Source organism: Prinia subflava, chromosome 1, assembly GCF_021018805.1.
Source record: "Prinia subflava isolate CZ2003 ecotype Zambia chromosome 1, Cam_Psub_1.2, whole genome shotgun sequence".
In the NCBI taxonomy this organism is placed as follows: Eukaryota; Metazoa; Chordata; class Aves; order Passeriformes; family Cisticolidae; genus Prinia; species Prinia subflava.
Genome location: NC_086247.1, coordinates 124,615,842 through 124,640,003, shown reverse-complemented (window position 1 = coordinate 124,640,003; position 24,162 = coordinate 124,615,842). Strand labels below are relative to the sequence as shown.

At 39.7% G+C, this 24,162-nt stretch overlaps 2 protein-coding genes across 2 annotated transcripts in view; one reads left to right on the top strand and one right to left on the bottom strand.

The window, feature by feature from the left end:
• Positions 1-390: 390 nt before the first annotated feature.
• On the bottom strand, positions 391-24,039 carry ANKMY2 (ankyrin repeat and MYND domain containing 2). Its single transcript, XM_063411221.1, has 10 exons — positions 23,814-24,039; positions 20,596-20,660; positions 13,127-13,265; positions 11,250-11,348; positions 9,021-9,181; positions 7,684-7,898; positions 6,428-6,563; positions 4,588-4,716; positions 4,039-4,180; positions 391-1,898 (listed from the first exon to the last, which is right to left on the bottom strand). Exons 1-10 carry the CDS (start codon positions 24,022-24,024, stop codon positions 1,675-1,677), a joined length of 1,521 nt encoding a protein of 506 aa, XP_063267291.1. The 5' UTR covers positions 24,025-24,039; the 3' UTR covers positions 391-1,674.
• Positions 23,834-24,162, top strand: part of BZW2 (basic leucine zipper and W2 domains 2) — a 56,758-nt gene continuing 56,429 nt past the window's right edge. The window contains exon 1 of the mRNA XM_063411208.1: positions 23,834-23,897. The gene's annotated coding sequence lies outside the window, so the exon portion shown is untranslated. The remainder of the gene's footprint in view (positions 23,898-24,162) is intronic.

The window sequence follows — 24,162 nt, the reverse complement described above, 5'->3', positions numbered from 1 at the left end:
CAGGCTGGAGATGAGGTTGTCCTGTCAGGGGAACCAAAGGCTTCCAATGAGAAGGCACCACCACTGGGACACTGAGAGCAGGACTGGAGCTGGGCCTCCAGAACCCTGACCCTTTGCCCTGAGGGATGGAATTTTCAGAGAATCCTTGGAGAGAACACACCCCTGTGAGCCCCAAGCGCTGTGAGTGGAGCAGGGAAGGAGCAGCACTTGTGCATTCCCAGCCCTCAGAGCGGAGGGACAGCATGAGACAGACCTGAGTTCCAGGCAGGCACCTCTTGCTTGCCAGCTGACATGGAGTTAACCTTGTATATACAAGCTACAGGAGGCCCCTGCATGTCACATGAGAATGTCACCCTGTCAGACACAGGAAACAGAATTGCCACATAGCCCTTTCTTTTAAAAAAATTCCCTTTATTCATCTCAATCTACTAATCCTTGAAATTAAAACACAGGTACATTCCCTGCACAGGTGCACTTATGTATCCTCACTCTTACAGTTTTCAGAATAATAAACAAAGACTTTCAACATATTAAATGGTAAAAAAATGAATAGTGTTTTCCCTCTGTTTTGAGGATGGTCCTTTCTGCTCTAATCAGAAGAATACTGGCATGTTTAAAACACCTGTGATTCAGCTGGCAGCAAGACAGTCTCCAATTCAGCCATCCTTATGCAGCAAGTGGTATTTTCAGTTGTGACATTCCCACTGATTTCATGAGACACAGAAATAAATATGAGTGAAAAACAAAGTTGAGAAAAGTTATTTTCTAGATTTGATATTTAGCTGAAAGCCAAAGTGAAATCCCATTTGTATCAATGCACACATGAATTTTCTCATCTAATTCACTGTGACCAGTTCAGCATGAAAAATATTAAGCATTTTTTTGTTTATGAAATAATACATAAGCAACATCCCACTGTGCTCTAAGGCATCTTTACCTGAAAAATGATTTAGAATGCATTATTCTTGTCAGTCAAAACATTCTGAGTCATTCTGGTCTTCCCTTCATTAGACTTTGGAATATTTCTGACCAAACCAATAGTGAAATACACATTTCACCATCAGCTTGAGACACCTAAAACATCAGTTTCATTTACTACAATTGCCACAAAATAGACATTATTGTTGTGCTCTCACTAGTCCAAAAATATTTACAGTAACGTCATGAAAAGTTGAGAGTTCAGATGAGTATCTTCAGAAATTTAATTGGTACTGAATTCCTTCAGATAAAGCTTCATAAAGTGCTGGAAAAAAAAGCAATTAACAGTTGGCCTTCCAGTGCTTTTAATGACAGGTCTAAGTACTTGCAGAAAAAAAATATTTAAATTATGATTAAAATATGTTTTAACTTTGGAAAACATGAATAATCCAAATCAAATGCTGTTCATTTTTCACTAAGTGGTTCATGAACTCAAGAGTTTTACTGGGCTTATTGTTGGTATATATATAGATGAATCTACACCACTAATTTTTAGCAGATAATAAATATCCATCTTGACAATTTACAATAAAACCTGGAGTATTTATAGACAAAGTACTATTCTATCTCTTGATGAACAGAGATATTCTTTCAAAGGGAGTCTTGCATAAGCCATGCTCCAAGAACTAAGACATGGTCAGCACAAAAAAATTCTTTAGTACCCTTGAGAACTCTCAGTCCCTTCCTATCCTCTTCTTACTCCTCAGAATCTTGAATTTTTTGAAGATCAATGTCATCTAAGGCAGTTTCACTTTTCTGTGGGCTTTCAGGTTGCAGAGCTAGTGCCTCCATCTCTTTGGTTAATTCAGGTTCTTCTGTTCCATCAGTAGGATGATTTGGATCCACTTCTTTTGTAGGATCTGGACCAGGATCTGACTGTTGTTCACTTGTAGAACTACCCTCTACTAGCTGCATTTCATCTAAACAAAAGAGAAATCACACAATTAATAAACACTGAACTCCTTTGTAAGCAAACATATTTATTGTTGAAGAACAATAACACTAGGATACTTTGCACCAATTACAGAAGTGATTAGTTTAGAAAATCTTCATTGAAAAAACCTAAAACACTAAAGCTTTGCTTAAGTTGGTATAAGGTTGCTCTGGAACTGACCCTATACAAAACTCTCATTAATTTATCTTCCATTTTGCCAGACTTTTTTTTATTAATATAGAGAGGAGCAGCAGTAGGCCACTACACTTATTTTAACTTTCAATTCAGACGTGCTTTATTGACACTATTCTTATCACCAGCTTTTCAAAGAATGGCTGCAAGCCAGTTAAACACCGAGTACAGGTGGGGTTTGTTTTAAATCAAAAAGGCATGGACATGACTACATAGGAAGCACTTCTGCATAAAACAGACTGAAGAAATTATGTGCCTAAAAACAATGAACTTTGGTTAAAATGAGTCGTCCTAAAGTTTGTAACTTGACTGCATGGAACAGAATCAGCCATTGCACCTTTACTCTTCGAGCAACGTTTTCTGAGAAAAAAAGTTGTTAAATAACGTTTTTCCCCTGATTCTACTAAGTAGGATTTGCATGCTAGGAATTCTGAAAAGAAGGAGGAAAGTCTAACTGGGAGCAGTAATTAAGGCTTGGTTTCTTTTTCTGTGTTGACAGCCAGCCAAAACCAGTCACAGCTAGCTAGCCACAACCCTGCCAAAGCCCTGCCAAGGTCTCACATGGCACAGGCTGAAGCACAGACTCCCTTGACACTCTCCTGTACAGTGGAAACACTTAAAACTCTTGGGTTTGCTTGTAGTTGCAGCTGACACATTTGGGTTTTTTTAATTATTACTTTCTTGATGTACAGGATTTGTAGGGAGTATGTATTACTTTCTGAAATAAAACTGCTGTTGATATGACATGCTCTGATACAACACCATTGACAAGGTGACCTGAAGCTCAGATGACTTCAGTGTCTTGCTAACAGTCCATGATCTGATAAGGTCTGGCCGTGCTGGCCGCGTACCTGAATCAGTTAATGCAGATTAACATGTAGATAGTGGAGTAGAAACATGACACAAAATGTTAGCTTCCCTTTTTAGGCAGGGAGGGAGGAGCCATCCACCAAGATGCTGCCTCTCCCTCTGGAAAGAACAGCACCTGCACTGACACTTTCAGTAAATATGAACCTGCATGGGTGTGTTTGGCACCAGTGTGAGCCCTCACTGCTCACAGCTCATTATGTTCTGTTGTACTGGTATGCAGAATATCCAGGGATTCCAAGTATCCTTGCCTCCAACTTCCACAGTCATCCTGATCCCATGCAACAGCAGCTCTTGTAACAGGATCAACAGAGGAAACTGTTGAAAACTTCAATTATTACTGATTTATTACTGATTTAAATCCTGCTATTTTGAGTACAGCTGAGGTGAACATTACCATTGTAAGGCAACGATGAGTTGTGCAGTGCACTTCTACAATCCTTAAAACAAAGGGAGGGAAATCCAGTAAGTTGTAAAAGAGACAAGGTGATTTCATCCCCTACTTTCCCATTATTTCACTTGGAGAAACATGGGATGGGCCAATACAGTGTTTATTCAGTTTTTATGTTTTAATTACTTGTTTCTTGAAGGGAGAAAACCACTATGAGCAGTTTGAAGACTACTGCTTGCTTTCCTCACATTTGAAGTGCACAACACAACTTGATACTGTGATTATGAAGAGAAGTATTATGGGAGATTTAACATCTACATTAACCTTTGCAACTGGAAGGAGCAGGCTGCTTGCTTATTGTTCAACTTGTCCTAACACCTCCAACAAAACGTAGAGCAGCATTAGAGTTCTGCATCAGCTTGATTAAAGAGCTGGATTTTGAAACAGTGCAGATTGTAGAAATCTGTGTAACTGCATCATTAAAAACCACATTTGGAAAGTGTACAGAGTTTGTAAATTGAAAGATCAGAATCCCAACAAACTCAGCTTTGCTGTTATGTTTCACCTAAAATTTTTCACCCAACCTCAGCTGTTACAGTTGTAAGACCTGTTAAATTGCTCTTTATGATGCAGCTATCACAGCAATAGTTTCGGCAAGGGAACAACAGATTCTAACCTTTCTTTTGCTTCTTTTCTAGTTTCCTTTTCTCTTTGGCAGCTTCTAGTTCTTGTTTCTCATGAATTTCCTTCAGGGTCTTGCAGACTTTTTTGTGGGTGAACCAGTGTATTTTCTGGCAGTTCTGGTCACAATACATCACCTGAAAGTTACCAGAGTTATCAATTCATTTGCATGTACAAAAGAACAGACAATTTCCTTGCATTTCTTAGTGCAACAAGTTAAATGTCTATGTACAGCACTTAATGGTACTTTTAAGCGATTTTTAATATGATATGGAGTGATTCTAAGCTATATAAGAATCTATAAAAAGCATTTTTTATTAACTCTAAACATACAGAAATTTTACTCTGTCTTCATTCTTAAGCGTACACCCTTGGAAATCCAAACACTCCTTCCTACTTGTGAATTTCAGGCATCTTTCCCAGTAGATGGCTTGAATGTCTTCAGTGCAGGCATGCATGCCATTTCTCCTAAGTCCACAGAGTAAACAGGGAAGCATTCAAAATCCTCAGCACCTCAGAGGAATGCTTTTTTTTTGATTCTTACCATTTTACATACTGAGCATCTTTTGTCTGCTCCCTTTCCCCCACAAGTTGTACAGAATTCAGCATCCACAAACCCCACTTGGCCAGTAATCGCTTGTGTAAGCACAGAAAAAGCTGTGGGGTCAGAGCCCTGGAAGACAAGAGATGGTAATGAGATTAAAACCCAGCACTGCTGCAGAGAGGGACACACAAGGGAAGACCAGAAATGATTAACACTGAAGCTGCTGCAGCAGTAAAAACACAAAACCAAATCACAGAACTTCAACTAACATGCACAACTTAAGACTTATCTTTAGATAAACTTTTGTATATGAAGTTAACTTAAGCCCTGAGCTTCTGCAGTATTTCCTCTCTAAGTTATTAATTACATTCTTTACATCTGTAGATCCTATGCAGCAGATTTTTGCAGCTCAGTCTCTGTGCTGGCACACAAAAAATGTGTCACTTGTCACTGTTGTGCTCAGTGCACGTAGGTGCTATAGACCAAATGGTCAGAACTTGAAATTTTCTATTATTTGCACATTACTATTTAGATGTTATTTGCAGCATCCTTCCAATGCAATGCAAGCAGTAAGGTTTAGGTAACCATACATTGAAACTATTCTTTTGGGCAATGATGTAAATATTTGAAGAAAAAATGCCTAATTGTTCTGGCTATAAGTAGTTCCTTAACTGTTAGACTACCATGGAATATGTGCAATCATAACTACTACCACAACACTGAGATACCCAGACTGAATTCAAGTAACTGTGCAATGACAAAGGTCAAAGGCTTCCACACAAATAAAAATTATAGCATCTCCTCCTTCCCAGTTCTGCATAATGGACAGAAATCCAATGGAATAAACCATCATTGCTTTAAAGGTAGAAAAGACTGCAGGCTCTCCTAAGGAAAAAGCAGCAGGAAGGAAAATGTTTACTCTAAAGCAAGTTGTAATGCATCACAATGGCTCCTGTTTTCTCACTGTGTTTATCTTTCTGGCTTAGACAAATAGTAGAGATTGCACTAAGCCTCAGGACATTTTAGCAGACCTGGAGCCACTTAAGATGGAGGCTATTTTTAATTGGCTCTGAATAATCCAAACATGTCACAAGATTGTTCCAATTCCCCAGTGTTTGTGCATTCAGCATCTCGCTCCCAGAGACCAGAGGGAACATGCTTAAAAAAGAACAGCCACTCTCGTGTAAAATTTATTATGAAGCAATAAATAGGCCTAAAATGAAGGGTGTGTTAGAAAAGATGTAAGAGGACAACTGAGGTTAGATTTTTAACTTGTAATTTTGACTTCCTAATCTAAATATAAATTTTGCTGCATGTTGCATCATCTTGCCTCTCCCTCTCTGTGATAAAAGGAACCTCACAGAACGTTTCTCCTTTTCCTACCATCATATATTACCAACTTCTTGTGTACAACAGAACAAATGAATCAAATAAATCTAGGAAATTATTCAATCTTAAACTGAATTTAGACATTGTGAAAACAGAGTGCAAATTAAGCTTTATTTTTGTCTGAATCTTCTATTTCAATAGGTGAACTGGCACTGAAAAACTGAACAGACATCCCAGAGGAGGAAAAGAAAGCTCAGAGACAAAAAAAAATTGCATCAGTTTTCTTTAAAAAATGAGGTGTTTAAGCATTTGTTATGGGCACATAAAAAAAATACTTGAAGTATTTTAGAGCATTTTCCTGCAATATGTAAAATCCTGCTCCAGACAGTTTAGGGACATCAAAACCTTTGCTAAATATCGTATGCTGCAGAACCTGAGGACAGAAAGATGTCTCAATCTGATTTACTATGCAAATTACTGAGAAAGGATTTTCTTGACAGGAAAAACTTACTATTTCAACAGGAGCAATACTTCTCACAAGCTGCTGGAGCAAGGTAGCCTCACAGTAAGGAAACTTCCGGATACTTTCTCGAATTAGCTTCTCCTGATACACAGGGAAACCATCTTTCTCTCTCCCTTTCAAGAGGCTAAATTTTTTCAAATGCATGTAAAATAAGAAATCACATAGTAAACATTCAAGAACAAACATATACAGCATGCTATACTCTGCCCCCTTTTAGATTTCAGAGAAGAATTCATAATAATTTGACAACTTCATATGCTAAATTCATAGGTTAAAATGCAAATGAAAGTGTTTTTATTCTAATGCATAAACATTATGAAATACACAATATATAAATGTATGGTCTGAAACCAGGACTTACTAATTCAGCCACAGAAAAAAACAATCATCTATATGTAAACTATCTACTACCTACATCTCAATAAAACATCAAAATGCTTTTTGCTGTTTAAAAATGATCATTGCAATAATAAACACTGATAAATGAACAATATCTTAAAACACAAATCTCACTTTATTATGTCTAATAACATGTTATGGTCCTTACATCTCTTTGGCTGCTATTTTTTATATGGATCACTGATGAACTATTCGATTTCGTTATGTGAAAGCTGACTTCATGATTTATTTTCAGTCTCACAGAGGATTTCAGTAAAAATCAGATGTACGAGGAACGTGATCCTTCTAAAAGCCAGGTCACTTATTTGATATGTAAGATCAGGCAGCTGTTTGTAACTCAGCAGATTTTGAAGATCTGTCTAAGTGATTTAAGAGTCTAAGTCTCATCCAGAGTCTGTGGGATTTGCAGTTGCCACTTACTTCAGTGTTTTTGAAAAAAATTATCTCAACCTGCATGACTGCTGGAGAGCAAAACATCAGAAGAAATGTTCCCAGGTGAACCATATTGGACACTGAGAAATTCTTTTTTCAAGCCTATCACTCCCCTTTTCTCCATCATACATTGCTGTCTGCTGCTTCCTGGTGTATATGTAAATGCCAAGTTCTAACCAGTTCCAGCAGAGCTGAAATTCTAGGAATGTTTCCCTTATACCAGTGTCACTCCAGACACAGAAAAAAGGGAGTCAGTGCCACCCTGAAGTGAATGCAGCCAGGATTATTTAACAAGTTATTTGTCATAGCCTTTAGCCAAGCCAGTCCAATCCATTCCTTCAGTTGTCTTTTTCCTGGTATCTGTAATGCCAGGGCATACACATGTTTTCAGACTTCTCTGTAGAAATACTCACCTTTTGATAAACCCATCTAGTTTATCCTCTCGCTCTTTTAAAAATGTAATACATTTCTGGAAGATGCAACTAATGTAGTGCATTTTCATAGCAAGAACTTCATTCATGTCTTTTTGCTTCATGCATTTCTCACAAATGAGATCCAGAACCCTGTAACATTTCTGCAGTGCTTCTACTTCGGCCAACAGAGGGTTCTCTTTCACTAGCAACACGATCTAGGAGAAAGATTGAAGAAAATGTAATCCAGTCAAGACTTATGCATTGGCATTAAAGCTTATAAAGCTCAGGGTAGCTAAATTTCAAAGGAGTTTCTAGTATTCTTCTCCTTCCATCTTAGGTAGTTTTCCCTTTCTTTTTTTCAATCATTATTTAGCATTATTATTCAGTATACTGTAATTCACAGTTCCCATACAAGAAAACATTTTAAACTTAGACTGGCGTTTAAATAGCAAGTTTGTTCGGTTTTTTAGAATAAAAACCTGAAGACTCAAAACTACTTCTAAAGCAAGTTATAGATACTACCATACACTGTCCTAAAATCTCTTTCCTTTTGAACACTAAAATAAACTGGACTTGTATGATTTAAGCAGTTTCACAGAACACATCAACCCCACATAACCATGGAGCCTGCAGCCTAGTAAAACACTGAATAAAAGGTTCTAAGAGGAAACTGTGTGCTCTACTCACTCAATTAGCTGCCACTGGTGCACTACTGTCTCTGTGTACTGCAGATACCTGGCTGGAAACTGTTAACAAATTCTGGGCTTTGACTGGCAAGCCCAAGGAATTTGTATTTGAATTTAGGTGTATTCATTTCTCTGAACTACACTGGAGGAGCAAACCATAAAAGGCATTATTGTCTGCAGTATCCTGGGGAGTAAAATAAACACTCTCTTGCACATACTTTCAGAAACAGCACCAGTGGTAGATGTTACTGTGCTGAACCAGTGATGAAGGTAGGAAGATACACGCTGAGAAAAACAATGAGAGAACAATGAGATTTTGTTAAGATAGGAAATTGTTCTGTGTTTCCACTTCAAGTGGGGCTGAGAAATAAAGCCAAAAAAGACAGCTATTTCTGGTTACTGATATAAGAAGTAAGAATCTTTCCACTTAAAGGTGTTAGTTCCGGATTCTAGTGTATACAAACACTGAAATAGTTTTTTAATCACAAACGTTTAGAACGTTGAGCCTGATTCTTTCTGATTTTCAGAAGTAACTGAATTACCAGAAAATGCTTTTGATCTCAGCTGAACTTGCAGAAGAGCCAAATGATTTCTGACACAAAGAAACAGCTCCCACACCCACAAACACACACAATTTACATATTACTCCACCTTAACAGGATGCATGTTGGTAGTAGTAATAATTTTATGCAGAGGCCCAGCTAATTTTACTGGCAGTTTTGGTTCTTTGTCTAAGCCTTGTGGTTTAGTGTAGTAGTCCAGTCTCTCACGTGGAAAGAAGTTGTTGATGACAGTCACACAGTCATGTTGACCTAAAGGCACACAAGAAAAAAATCACCAGTGAAATAATTACAAAAAAACAAAAAAAGAAAAATATACCAACCTAAATCTAATATAAGCGATACAAGTGACAATTACCCACGTGCAAAGGAGCTTTGCATGATATATTTTGCACTGCAAAGAGGCAACTCTTGTGTGTATCTTTAATCTTCAGAAAGTGTTATTAACTTACTGACTCCCAGCAGGGAGTGCCCTCATGCAAATTCCTTTTGAATATCCTGTCTCCCTCCTGCATCCTCTTTCCTTGGTAAGCCACAACTAAGAGAACAGTTATTTCTCCTCCAAACTGTACTACACTAGTAGTCTCATACTGGTGTTACAATTTTTCAAGATAAGATTTTTCCACTTTGTACTTTTAAAATTAATGACATTTGCATTGAGACTCGTAAGTTTTCAGACCTGAAGCAGATGTTACTGTATTAAGCTAAGGTGGAAAAAGTTATAAGAACAGAACATGCTTTAAGTTTACCAAAAATAAAAGGACTGTAATGAAGGTAACAAGACAAGAAAAGTTACACCCTCTTTTTGTTTCCTGCATCTGACAATATGATGGATTACTTGACTAAACGGAAAGTAAAACTTATCTTTTCTAGTTCAGGACTGCATTCTTTAAATTGATTGATTTGCCTTGGCACTAATCCTATAATCAGTACAAGACACAGCCAACCAAATTCCAGCATTTATAATCCTCCACTGTTTTAGAAGAGACAGTTCTGAGCTAATAGAGCCCAGTTTAAGACAAATGACAGGGGAAGAAGTATCCTTACTTCCCACACACAGGCAGATGAACTAACGTTGATTGGACAAAGAATAAAAAAGGGAACAGGAATAGATTCCAATGTGCAGACTTTTACAGAGTAGTGTATCTCAGTATGCCTGAAAATATTTATGCTACCTTGGTGATGTGATGAGATTTTAAACAAGAATTCTCAAAAGTTATATTGGAGATAATATTCTCCATTCACTCCATACAGCATCACATTGGAAAAGACTCTCCAAATCCAAAGGGTAATTAATAAGAGTAGACTTCTCTGATACATTAAGTGAATAGTTGTTTTGCTGCTCAAACCTCAAGTGAGCAATGTCAGCCTTCTCTTCTTTAAAAGAGCAGAGTGAGATAAAATAGAAACTGAAACTTGGCACTAAATCACTCCTCAAGGATGTAAATCTAAAGGGCAAAATAGGCTTGAATTCAGAAGACCAAAAGGACCTGAAAGAGAATTCTCAGACATTTAAACACCACGACAGGGTTGTGTTTGAAAGACGATACAGGTTCTCATTTTTGGTTTTTGGGAAGCAGTAGCTGTGCCATTGAAAATTACTCCACTTAACCTCATAATGTTTTATCAATTCTCCTTGCTACAGAAAAAGTGAAACATTAAGCCAGGAACCTAGCATTGTCAAGGAGGGCAAAAAATATAAAAAGGGCTTAAAAAACAAACAAACAAAAAGACCAAAAAAAAGAAACAGTAACAGCAAAACAGCCTGTTGCATGTTTTGCCAGGGATAATTCTGCATGCTGGAATGACAGATCTTTATCTCATTCTGGTGAAGTTCAGGTCAGTAGGCAGTGACTACCTCAGAAGAGGTTCCAAGACTTCTCCCTGTCCCAGAAGGTGGGGAGAAGGGCAGGGGTGTCTTGCTGCCCACACACAGCTGCAAAGCTCAGCTGAGTTCCTGGCTCTGGCACTAGGGCTGTCCTTTCCCACAAGGGAAGCTCCAATTAGCACTTGGTGCTGCACTTCAGACCCCTCTAATGTAACCAGCTCCCTCTCACTATTTCCAAAGTGGTGACATTGCAAAAACTTGCAACTTGAAGAGCAGCACCTGTTTTCACAGGTAAGATCATCTGTGTTTTTAGGAAATCAAACATGGGATTAGAACACAAATTAACTCTTACATGATGAGATTAGAAAACAAAGCTCCACAATGTGTCAGTTCAAAACAAGTCATTAAATAATGTTTCTCCAACAAAAAGCATCAGAACCTAACACTTTACTTCTTTAGGAGTTTAGGAAATGACAATAATTTTCATCTTACCCACAAAAGCAGCCATCTGAGCTGCTGTCCTTCCCACAGAGTTGACAACATCAGTTTCTGCTCCAGCCTCTAACATCATCCAGGTGATTTCTTTATTTCCTGAATTTGCAGGAAACATATGGGGAATGAGTGAGGACAAACAAGAACTTGTAATTCTCTATGCTTCAGAAAAATATGTACTGAATTTCTAAAAGACCAAGAACAACACTGAGGAAAATAAATGTTCTTAATGTCGTTATTTTAAGCACGGATTAAGAGAAAGGCATGTGCTTATTTAGAGTTCCAGCAGGTGTAACTCTGCTCTCTGCAAGGCACATTCAGCTTCCCATGGAGTTTAATGGCAGTCACACTTATGTAGCTACACTAGAGCCTGGTCCCTCTGGAAAGCAGCAGAGAGGGAAATTCTATTAATCTAGTTTAACAGTTCAACTACATTTGCTATTCTAAGAAGAAAAACACATTCAGAACTATGATGTAGCAGGAACACAGTGAACAGAACAGATTGTTCCTTTCTCCACAGTGCAAACTGGGTGTTCAGACTGGGCTAAATACCAAGTAAAATGAAGCTAAATTTTGATGGGAAGATTAGATGACTTAATTGGTGCCCTTCAGAGACTAAAAAAGGACATTTGTCACCGCTCCTGCTGGTTCTGCTTTCAAAGGTATTCTTACTTTATCAGTTTTTGTGCAGATGCTAAGTACAGAAAGGGAACACAATAAAGGGATGGTGGATGAAAATCAATGTTTAAAAACAATGTACACTGCGTCAGTAGTGCTCAGGTATCTTTTGTGCCCACAGATAACAGCTTCTGAAGTGAACACTCAGAAGCTTTCACATCCAGGATGACAGGTTATAAGCTCAGCTGTGAGGAAAATGGTAAAAACCCAGCATTTTTCATAAAGCTAAGAGTTTGCTCTCATCTGTCTGCTGCAGCTGTGATATTACTCAATACCACAGAACCCTGGAATTTTCCAAATCTTTTTACTGAAGTTGTAGCTGAAAAACAATCTGATGATCTAGTTAAGGTTCACATACACACATAACCCTATTTTTTTATACTTACAATGAAAAAAGGCAGTTTAAACTCTACCTGCTAAGGAACCTGACTCCCCTAGAATCTCATTTTTGGGAAGACATAGTGGCCTAGTAAAAAAAATACTTAAAATAACCTAATATTCCAAATTAAATTTTTTCCCCAGAAGGAACAATGTTTTAATGTAGTGTCTTTTGCTCACTCAAGGAAATTACTGTGCCTGCCATCAGGGAAAAAGAACAGCAAGAGGAAAGCTGCAAATCTCCACTTAAGACAGGAGAAGATATATACAACTATATGCACTGTCATGAAAAAAATAAAGAGGAAAGTGAAAATTATTGTGGGAAAACATGTTTTTAAAACTTACTAAATACATTTTTAAAAGCCGACATGATAGTTGGAAAAATAATGCAGGAGAAAGACAAAATTTGTAAAGTACTGTATTGAGAAGTCTCAAATATTACCAAAACCTACTGATGCAGCATCATTTTCAGTGTAACACAGTCTAAGTAAACAGAATGTATCCCACTGCACAAGAAAACTGTCACAGGAAAATGAATGTTGAGATCTCTAACAAGCAGGACAAAGTCAGTACAGGAGAAGTAGACTGTATGCCTCAAAATGCTGAATAAAATCAATTTTTGTATGAGCCCAAAGAGAGGCTCTCCTGTTGCACTACCCACAGGATTCTACTGGTCAGGGTGTAGTTGCATGGTCCACATAAATAACAGCAAACCTGAATAATAAAAGCATGTCAACACTTACTTTTAAATTATTAACTTATGGCAAATTTTAGCCATTAATGTCATAGAAATCAGTGATCTGAGCTTAGTAGGAAGTTACCTGAAAGTCCAGCAAACATCAAGGCGGTGTATCCATGCTCGTGTTCATTGCAGTTGACATCAGCTCCGTGTCTCAAGAGCAGCCTGCACATGTCCACCTTCCCTTTGTAAGCTGCATGCATCAGAGGGGTCATGCCATGCTGGCAAAAGAAAGGAGAAGCAAGGAGCATACAAAAAAGAATGTTACATCTCTTGATCTTCATGTCACTGATCATTTTTACTTGGCCATACATATTTAAAATAACTACCAAAGCCTCTCTCCCACTTCTCCACCCTTTTGGCATTGTGTCCATGATCAGCCAGAGCTCTAAATGCCCTCAAAAAGACACACAGCTCTTGTCAGACTTTTAACAAACCTGGCTGGTTTGATCAACTGCCCCAGTACAAAAAGGATTCGCTTCAGCACGGCAGGACTGAGGTGTGATTGTAAATGGAAAGCTGGGCAAACCCCAGAGGACGTTTTCAGAACCAGAGTGAACTGTTGGTGCAGGCTGTCTCCCTCTTCAAGAGCAAGGAGAAGTATGCTGCTGTTTGAGAAAACTGCATGACACTTCGTTTTCAGAATACAGCATGCTTTTCCCAATATGCTGTTTGTTTTCACCTATCATCAGGTCAGGATTCACGTTATCAGCCAAGACACTTTAATTGCCCAAGAACACCCTCCAACATTGCATGCCAGGCAGAGTGCTTTAGTTTGTCCCTGAAGAAAATCCAAATGGCATTCTGTTCCTTTCTTTGCCAGTGCAGGCTGAGTGCTTGAGTGCATTCATGTACACCATTACTGCAGCTCTATAAATGCCTGGTGATGTGACACTCTGAAATAATGTAATTGTCAGTTTGAGCCTTAATGTATTTCTTGTCTCAGTTTATGACTGAGTGAAACCCAAGTAAGTTTAATTTACCAGCATAATTGTCAAAAAATTTCCAGGAGTGAGGGAAATTGGAAAAGTTAAAAGTATATTTTTAAGGTATTACAGTTTCATTACTCTCCATCCTAACTGAAAATAATAAAAAGAGTTTATTTGATGCATTATATTTTAGAAACCCACACATTTTGGTAAACTGCAATACAAATGGCCATTGAAGAAACAAAATACCTAAGGAGATCACTTCATGAATACAAAACAGACTGCTTTTGCTAGATTTTATTTGAGGTGTCACAAATGTTGAATAAAGACTTTCTGTCCTACTATATAAAATACATTTTATTATATTACATTTCATAATGTTACATCAAAAGCAATCTTACAGGCCAATCCCAGACTAGAGTCACAATAGGTATTTGTCTCCTTTAGCAGCACAGAAAGGTACTGCAGTAAGGGAATATAAACACAGCATGGTTTTTGATGGGAGAAAGAATTTTCAGAAACAATGACTTTTAAGTTTGGTTATATCTTGACAGCCAGTTGTTTCAATTAAGATCTGAAGATTATATGACAAAGTAAAGAACTGGGTTTGTTTTTATCCTCTCCTCCCAGAAAACTGTTTTTAAAATCCTTTGATTAAATTTTGGAAGCGTCAGGTTGTGGTGTGGATCAACAAAATATATCAGGCAAAAAATATGTGGACAGTTGCTATAAAATTTGATTTAAAGTCACATTAATATCAGTTTTTCATATTCACAGCAAACAAAAGGGAGTCAGGCTAGACACAAGTTTATCTGGAAATGCTTGGTATCCTGTATTATGTCCCTACACTGAAACTAGCTTGACTGCAAATATTTTTCTCAGCCTGAATGTCAAACACAGGTCCAGCAACAGTCTGTTTTCTCACAGACGACACTTGGATTGTCAATACAACATCCTTAAAAGACAAAACTTGCAGATGGTTTATTAAGCATACAGATTAAACAAATTTTTGTTCCACTACAAAACATCAAATGAAGGATTCTTTTTCTAGCTGTTACCATGCAACGCTCTTCTGACCAAAATAATCGAGATTTTTAATCTTATTCCTCAGGACAAAAATTAATCCTTCCAGTTTTCTTTTTTTTTTTTTCCCAGGTATGTTACGTGGTAACATCTCTCCTGCAGGGCTGTATGTATTCCCTGTCAAGAGGAATAGTTTGCAGTGCCTCTAAAAATTACCTGGCACTTGTCCTGATTGGGTTCTCCAGCTCACCAACCAACAAGGCCTCCCTGACACAACAGGGCTCTTGGCACAGCCAGCCTGTTACAGACCATCCTTCCCAGTTCCTCATGTTGAAAATAACCCAAAAGCAGACTGAGGAATGGGATTCCAAGAACTGCTGCCATGGTGGGGAAGTCCACTGATGAAAAAAACCTAAACAACAACCTATGGAGTCAGTGGAGGGGCAGGCAGATGAGTACCAGAACCAGGGAGGGGTTGGACTCCACCACCAGACACACAGGAAGAAGAAAGCAGGCCAGTCGCTCTTCAGCTGAGGTGTGCTTGAACAGGATGAATAAAAACAAATTTATAAAGATAATAAACTGGAACTGTAGCTCCTTCTGCCTCCTAGAAACTACAAAGGAAGTTTCCAACAAAACCCCTGCTCAACCTTCATCAACCAGAAGAACGGGGAAACACAGGACAGTTAGGGAACAAGGAGTGGGACAAACAAACCAAAGATACACAATCTCCCACTCCAGTGACATGTGCCTATTTGGCCCCAAACCTCTCCATCTTGTGAACATTTAAACACTCATGCTGACTGTGCAGGAACACACACATCACGTGGGTATTGTTCCTTGGATAACACAATGACGATTCACCACTGAAACAGCCCCATAAACCTGGGTTACTCCAGTGAAAGTGCAATCCAAGTGCTGCCAACATTCCCACGCTCTTCTCAGCCATGGAACCTTGTCAAGATGTGGCACACAGGCTGGATCACACTGGAGCAGTCCCTCAGCAGCTACTGGGGTACACTAAGACACTGCACATGTGAGTACAGCTATTTAAATAGAGTGGGAAAAGCAAAAAAAAAAAAAAAAAAAGGAAGGGGAAGGGCTGTCAAAACCCTAGCTGAAAAACTGCTGTAGACACTTGTATGCCAGCAATAGTGAAGCATTCAGCATTCACCTCTCTCTTTCCCAGCTCATTTTCCAGTGAGGAACCCAACCACACTTTAACAAAGAGTGTCTTACTTTACCCTTTAGATGCAGGCAACAGTTCAATTCAGGAAATTATAAAACACACAACTGTAGGTTTGGCTTTTACTTGAGACAGTATTTAGGACATTACTAAAAAGATGGAAAAAGAACAGGTGCTACTAGGCAGAAATACTTGTTGATGTGTATCTTCAAAATCAACTCGCTGGTACTGAATGCTGCTGGTCTAGAAATACAACGTGACTCCTCATTGGATGAAAGCCTTAATTGCACCTTTGAAGCTTTTGAATAACACTGCCCTTGCACATCTTAAATTTCCTAAAAGCAGGATTTGGAAGGAGGTCAACAGTTACAAGCACAAATAATTTTAGCTGTAGCTAAGTACGGACTAATTAGAATATGAAATACTCTTCAGTGAGTGTCAGTCACAGCTATAGTTCTCCACAGTCATCCTGCTCAGCTGTTGGTTTCACATACGTAACACATTAGATCCCTCTGATGATCTTTCAGTTCATCTGCAGTGATGAAAAGTTAAAGCTTACATCAATCAGCAACCTGAATTGAAACCAGGTATTTCACTAGCAGTGGAATTTTCTTTGGTTTGTGTATTTTGAAGTACTATGTAAAAAACATCAAAAGACAAAACTCTTCCTCCTCAAAAAAGGGCAAGGATCTGGGCATCTTCTGCTAGCATATAATGTTCACACTAGAACAGCAGGATAGATTACCTGAAGAACCCTCCATTGAACACACTCAGTAGGAGTGAAGCTAGACACATCTCAGCCATGAATAAGCAGGCTGCTGCTGTAATTCCCAGGAAGCGTTTGGCTCTGTAGCATAGAGAAGGGGACTGTTTCTAAATGATGTATTACTGAACTGAACAGCTGAATTACCAAACTAGAGGAAAAATGTAATGCCACTAATGCCAGATGATAGTTCTGTATGTAAGAAGATTATGAACAACCTTACAGTTATTTTAAATAGAGAAAAATGATGTACTTTTCAGGTCAAGTCTGTTGGCTTGATCTCCAGAAAATAGGGGCTATAGTACTACAGTGCTCCTTTGCAACCTTAACTACTAACATGACCAGAGGAAACTTCCACAGTAGGAAAGCCCATGTGCTTCCTGGAGCCTGCCTTTCTATAACAATCTGAAATATTTTAGCCACATGCTGCATATGGAGTTCAAGTCAGCAAAGCGCTGACAAAAAGCCACAATATTTACAAGCTCTGCACTCTCAGGGGAAAGAAAAGTCCTGAACACTTTCTCCCATACTAAATTTCCAAATTAGAAACCACTCAATTTAAAATGGAACAAAAAATTACTAAGCTATGTGTGTTTAATATATTTGTGTTTACTTTGCATCCATTTCTAGAGTCCATCTATTTGTCCTAATTTTTGAGGACATCTGAACTTAAATGTCCCTGAAGTTTTAAAGTTGCTAGACTACTAAAGACCAATTTTGCAGAAAAGCCATTGAATTTCTTTTTTCATAAAGACAGTGATTAAGCCTAAATATCCCTCCTTTCTTCATCTACCTAAATCCACAAAGACACAACAGAACAATTTATTTGGTCAAAAAGGGCACTGAGAAAAAACAGGAGTGTGTCTACTGGGTATCTCCAACCTTCTGGAAGATGGGCATCTGGGAAACTCATTTGAGTGAAGGGATCTTACTCTGTGCTGACACTCCCAGCAGAGCTTGGCAGTCAGCAGGAGGTGAAAGGTCTTGGAACAAGGGCAGGAAAAGCAAGCAGATTTAGAGGAGTAATTTTTTATTTTTAAATACATGTAGCAACAGCAGAAGCGATGCTGAAATACTGCATCCAGCTCATATGTAAGTTTTTAAAGTAAGAAGTCAAAACAGCTGGAAAGGATTTGAAAAACAGCCACAATCATAGATCACTTGCTGCAGAAACTTTAGGCATGATACTTAAAAGGTCACTGCATCTGGAAGATGTTAAAATGTGACTTGGTCCTTGTCTAAAGATACATAGAGAAAAGACAGCTGATTGTTAGTAATTTTTAATCTACAAGAAGGCAGATCCAAGCAGTTAGAGTATATGGTCAAAAATGAAAAGAACAGATTATGTGGGGGTATTTTTAAGTTAGGCAGTGCACTATGTAACAGCCTGTTTGTGGATGCTGTGAGTTCTTCAGCCTGAAATTATTAAATTGTGATTGCATGCTTGCTGTACCACAGCTAGAAGACAGAATTATATTAAACCTGTGCTCATTCGGTGGATTCTCTCATGTAAATAAGTGGATGGAAATGAGCTCCTAACTGAATTGAGCTCCCACTTCAATACCTAAGCATTCCATCTTCAGGGCTTCCTTATTTAACATTAATAAGTAACAGTACTACTATAAATGTGAATTTATAGTAGTACTGTTATAGTAGGACAAGCAACTAAGGCAACAGTACACTGAGATACACTAAGAGCAGTCTCCAGTTGTGGCAACAACGAGTAAGAGATGAAGCTGATGTTTAAGTGGGATTTCACACACTCTTACTTATGTATACATATTAGAACAACACACTGGAGTGAAAATGGGTTACAAAAGAAAAATTGTAAAGTTGACACGGCTGATGACTTTAAGAAACCTAAACAAGCCTGAACCCCCTCCTGTTTAACATGCATGATTACACACCCTTCTTGGGGATAAAAACGAGTCTGCAAGAAGTCCATTGCATAAACTTTTAAAGTTTTATGAGCCTTATGTGTATTTAGTCAGATGTGAGCCTTAAGCAAATACTGTTAATACTATTTCTTCTACAACAATAGCCAGAGGCAGAACTCAGCTATGGTTTCTTTGAATAAGCCAAATCCTCTCAACACTAATCCTGGATGCTGCACTAACACTGCAGCAAGGCTGCCATCATGCACCACGACTTCAGCAGTTACACTTAAGGATAACCTCTTGATGTCCATACAACAAAGCACACTTGCAAGTATACCTCTATGGTGTCTTGGGTTCCTAACGCTCATTGTAAAGTTTAGTTTCACTAGTTTTACACAAATTTGTTGAAATTCATACAGTAGAAACTCAGGTTTAGTATTTACCTTAAGAACAATCAGAAAATGGATCTGTTGGCAGAAAAAAAGGGCTAACAATATTCCATGAAGATATCTGGTAGAGAAGTGACAATTTTTCTCCATTTACCATTAATGAGACCACATCTACAATATACCCTGTCCCATTTTGAGCCTTCCAGGGCAACAAAGACATGGATAAACTGTAACAAAATCAATGGAGTACCATCACTACACAGTAGGAACCTGAGCACTTGCGCAGCGAAGAAAGGCTGCAGGAGCTTGCTCAGCCTGGAGAAGAAATGGCTTTGGTGGGACCCAACAGCAGCCTGCTAGAGCTGACAGGGAGATCACTGAGAGGACAAACTCTGCACTTATGGTGGTAGGAGGGCAAGAGACACTGAGCCTAAGCTGAGGTTCAGACGTAAGTCAAACATTTCTTCATCGAAATCACAGTAAGAGAGTAGAACAACTTGCCCAGAAATACTGTGCAGTCTCCATCCTTAGAGATTTACAAGGCCAGACAGGTCAAAACTCAGCACAATCTCATCTGACCCTGGAGCTGAAGCTGCTTTAAACCACAGCTTGAACTGGACACATTTCCAGAATTTCCCAGTGATTCCTATGAAATTATAAAGCCCTGAAAAAACCACAAATTAACACTTGAACTGATAAATTACACATGGATTTAACATGCATGATGGGGAGTTAGTTTGTCTTGCACCTTACATTTCATATTAATATTGCATACTTAAGAAAAACATCAGAAAAAGAAAAAGAAAAGGAAACATGAACATCACAGAAGGTTCCTTTCTCCACAAACTTATTCCCATCTTGAGGCAGCACTTTGGGATTTAATCTTCTACGTGTTTACCACACCCACCTGTATAAAAGGCTGTGGTTCCATCTCTGACAGAGCCACTTACCCTCCAGGTATGTCTTTGGCAAAGAGAGGGCTTTGGGCAATGAGACCCAAGCATGGGATGGGGACAGGAGCTGAGTGTGCCACAGAGGGACTAAGAAGAGCACTACTGCTTGTGAAGGTGACAGGAAGCCAGGGAGCACCCCCATGTGTTTTGCAGTGTTTATCTTATCTCACAGACAAAGCTCATGCTGCAGCTTGAGACAAAACACAGTGCAGTACTTTAAGTAACATTAGTCTTTAAACTTTCTTTAGAAAACAGTAAAAACTCTTCAAAGGTTCATTATCCAGCTGCAGGCTAGAAATATCTTGAGAGTAACTCCGATTTTCAGGGCTATAACAACCACTGCTTGAGAAATGTTATTAAACAACATGAAGGCCTTCAGACCTAGTGTTTTCCTTATTAAACTCAGCATAATGCTTGCAGTTTTGCAGTACCTCATCCAGGCAATTGACACGGACATTCTTGCTCCCCAGTAGCCTTCCAGCCTCCTCGGTGTTTCCTTTGATTAAAAATAAAAAGACACAGAGAGAAAAGGGGGTGAGAAATAGAATAAACTGAGAATCTGGAGGAAAATGGTAATTTCCATTTGTCATTACAATCAAAATCTTTGTATGCTAACTGCTTGGGATGTAGTTTAACCACCAATAAATTAATTGCACTTAGTGAAGAAGCTTAGGAATGCACAGTATTATGATCTACAAGCTAAAAACTAAGAACTCATAACATCAAAGAGCAGCTGGAAAACATGAACTACAAGTAAACATCCACTCTTCGTGATGTAACTGACCTACACATACAAGAATGGGTCACTCAAGTCTCATCATAAACAGCACATGAACACCTCTGAATGAGTATAATGATACTGAGCATTTTAACACCTTTTGTAATTTCATCTCTTTTGGAGCATCTTTTGTCTAAAAGAGCTGTCTACCTTCTCAAAAAGGAAATTGCCTCACTTCAAAGACTTTATGGTTTGAATGAAACATGCTTTATCATTTACTCACATCATTTTTCCTGTTTCAATTTGAAATTTACAATATATCACATTCACAGGAGTGGAATGAATTTGCTTTTAGTAACAGAGAATAGAGATAGAAAGGACAAGGACCCAGGTAGCTTGATCATTGACATTTCTAAAAACTGCCAAATGCATAAGTAGACTGAAGTCTGAAAAAAAAATTGCCAGGAAAACCAGGCTACACCTGTTTTTCAATTCTACTGTCCCCAAATTTTTCAATTTTTTTTTCCTTACCAAAACCCTTTTGGCTAAGCCACAGGTCTAAGAACCTGATTTCAAGCCCATTGGAGGACTATTCAGATATTGCCAATGCAGCTTGTACAGGCACAAATAAATAGAAACAAAAGATCATTCCAAGAGCCTGAGTTTGGAGAATATTTATGGCACATTAACAGAAACTTCTAATTACTGATTCAAGCTCTTTTAGCAGTGATGTGCTTAATAAAAATAAGCACCGCATCCCTTATTTTAATGATTTTCATGTTTATCTTCACCCTTTCAGAAGGAGATGGTCGTCCAGCAATTTTTCAGCAAAATAGCTCTTGCAACTTCAGTTTTGGCTGAAAACCCATTAGAAATAATTTCATAATGTTTTTGGTGTGGTTTAACAACACTACAGGGGCGTTTACCATTATTCTTTTAATTTATTAATTTAAGGAAAAAAACACAATCACCTGAGTCATCTCACACACTTGATAAAGACCCCTGACTGACAGTCAGGGTACCATCAACCTAGACATACATATATTCTAAACATGTTAGAAGAACTGAATCAGTTTTCAGAAGAATATCCCAGCCAGAGAACAAACATCAGTAAGAGAAAGTCTTCAAGAGGTGATCTTCAAGTAAATTTTAATACAAGCAAAGCAAAGTTGCATTTACAAACTCAGAGTTCTGGATGACAAAACACTGAAGGATTTCCAAACAAGACACTAAACTGATGGAAGTCAGACTTCTAGAATTGACCAGAGCTAAAAGTTGGAGCCAGGCTCGTCATCATGGTGGCATGGTAAGAAGCCAAGAGGTAACAGGCAGAAGCTGAAATAAAAGGAAGCTTCAGGCTGGATATAAGGAAAACCACTTTCCCTATGAACCCAGTAAGGCAAAAAGATTGCCCAGAGACACTCTGCAGTCTTTCTCCTTGGAAGTTTTCAAGACCTGATGGGATAAAACCCTGAGCCTAGAGACCTTCTGAGGCCTCTTCCAACCTGAATTATCCCATGACCCTAATCAGAAGCATCAGGTAAGTTAGACAGAGGTTTGAAACTCTTATTAAAGTGAGTTAATCAAACTAGTTCTGGTCCACAATAAGTTCAGTGCTGACTGTCCTATGCTTGTCTGACCCTATGAGTCTCTGAAGCAGAGGAACATTTGAATACAACTGAGAGTGAAGCACCAAAACTGTAGTAAAAGATCCATGGGTTTAAATTGTCTGGAAACTACATATAGAAATCCACAGAACAGAAAGCGGTTTCAGTTTGCCTCCAAGTAATGAATGTTGCTCATGATTTTCAAAGTAACAGTTGGAGAGTAACTGTTTAGTTGGGGTTATGAAATTCACATTGCTGGACCAGGAAACCCAAATGACAGAAGCCTCCCTTGGCAACAAGCAAGCCTGCCAGACAGTGTGATGAAATTGCAACACTCACATGAAATGCAAAATCACAGAATGGGTCAGGTTAGAAGGGACCACAGTAGTCTGCTTATCTGGTCCAACCTCCCTGCTCTAGGATGAGCAGGCTCATCCTAGAGTACATGGCACAGAACTGCATCCAGACACTTCTTGAGGATCTCCAGTGAGGGAGACTCCACAACTCCTCTGGTTAATCTGTTCCAGTGCGCGGTGAACTGCACAGTAAAGAAATTCTTCCTCTCATTCAGGTGGCATTTTCTGTACATCAGTTTCTGCCCATTGCCTCGTGTCGTGTTGTGTGGCACCACCGGGAAGAGCCCGGCTCCACCCTTTTGACACCCTTCCTTCAGACAGACATTGATCCCCTCTCCTCTCTCTAAGAAGACAGTACAAGATGGTATAAGGGATAGTAAAATAGGACATTATAAGGGATAAGAGGTGCACAACACCCCAAACAAGCTCAAGTTCTGGCAATGTGAGACTGACGTGTTGGCAAACACGCCCTGGTCTGGCAACAGCACGGGGAAAACCTTACAGCAGGCTAGAAGACTGCCTTATCCCCAAGAAAACTTCTTCTTTTTTGGCAGTGGACATGAACACCAATAATTAGGAAAATGTCAACAGACATCGCCAATTAGATGCAAGCTTTCCTTGGTAGAGTTAGATCCGCCCAGCTGAGCTTTCCCAGGCCGACTGCACTGCAACGCGTCCCCCCCTGCACTCCCTGGGTGACGCGGGCCTGCAAACCATGGGAACAGCCGCTGTCCCCGGCAGGGAGAAGGGTGACGGCCCGCAGGCGGGGCGGGAAGGCACACGGCCCTCAGCGCCGCGACCTGAGGAGCGCGGCCGGGGCGAGCGGAGCCCGCGGCGAGCGGCCGCTAACGGCGCCTCACCCGCCGCCCCAACGGGCGGGGACACGACATCGCTCCCGGGGCACGGCCAGCGGGGCCCGTGGGAGCTGCGGCCCGGGGCCGCGAGCGGCGAGGGCCGGGAGGGCTCACCTGTGGCGATCACTGCCAGCAAGTCCTTCTCCTCCGCGCTCAGGTCGCCTTTCCTGGCGGGAGCCATCGCGGTCCCCGCGCACGGTAAGGCGGGATCAGCCCGGGACGGCGCCCACAGCTCCCCCGCCCGCGGCACCGCCCCCGCCCCGCTCCTCACGGAGCCTTCCGCCCGCAGCCCCGCCCTGCCGGGGCCGGCTGCGGGGCGAACCATTCCTGCCCGGGCATGGGGGCAACTGCGTGCCAGCCTCTCGTCTTCCGCCAGCTTCCCACCCAGTGCTGCCGGACAGAAGGAGCCTGTCCGCTCTTGTCGGTGGTTTTCAAGTTGAAAAATGCGTTCCACTTTTCTTTT

What these genes read in the sequence shown, in the direction of transcription:
- ANKMY2 (XM_063411221.1), bottom strand. Translation starts at nt 24,024, where the DNA reads ATGGTTCGCCCCGCAGCCGGCCCCGGCAGGGCGGGGCTGCGGGCGGAA. An exon ending in GTGTCAATTGCCTGGATGAG is followed by an intron (nt 13,266 to 20,595) that starts GTACTGCAAAAC and finishes TTCTTTTGCCAG; the next exon opens with CATGGCATGACCCCTCTGAT. An exon ending in CCAACATGCATCCTGTTAAG is followed by an intron (nt 7,899 to 9,020) that starts GTGGAGTAATAT and finishes TCTTTCTCCTAG; the next exon opens with ATCGTGTTGCTAGTGAAAGA.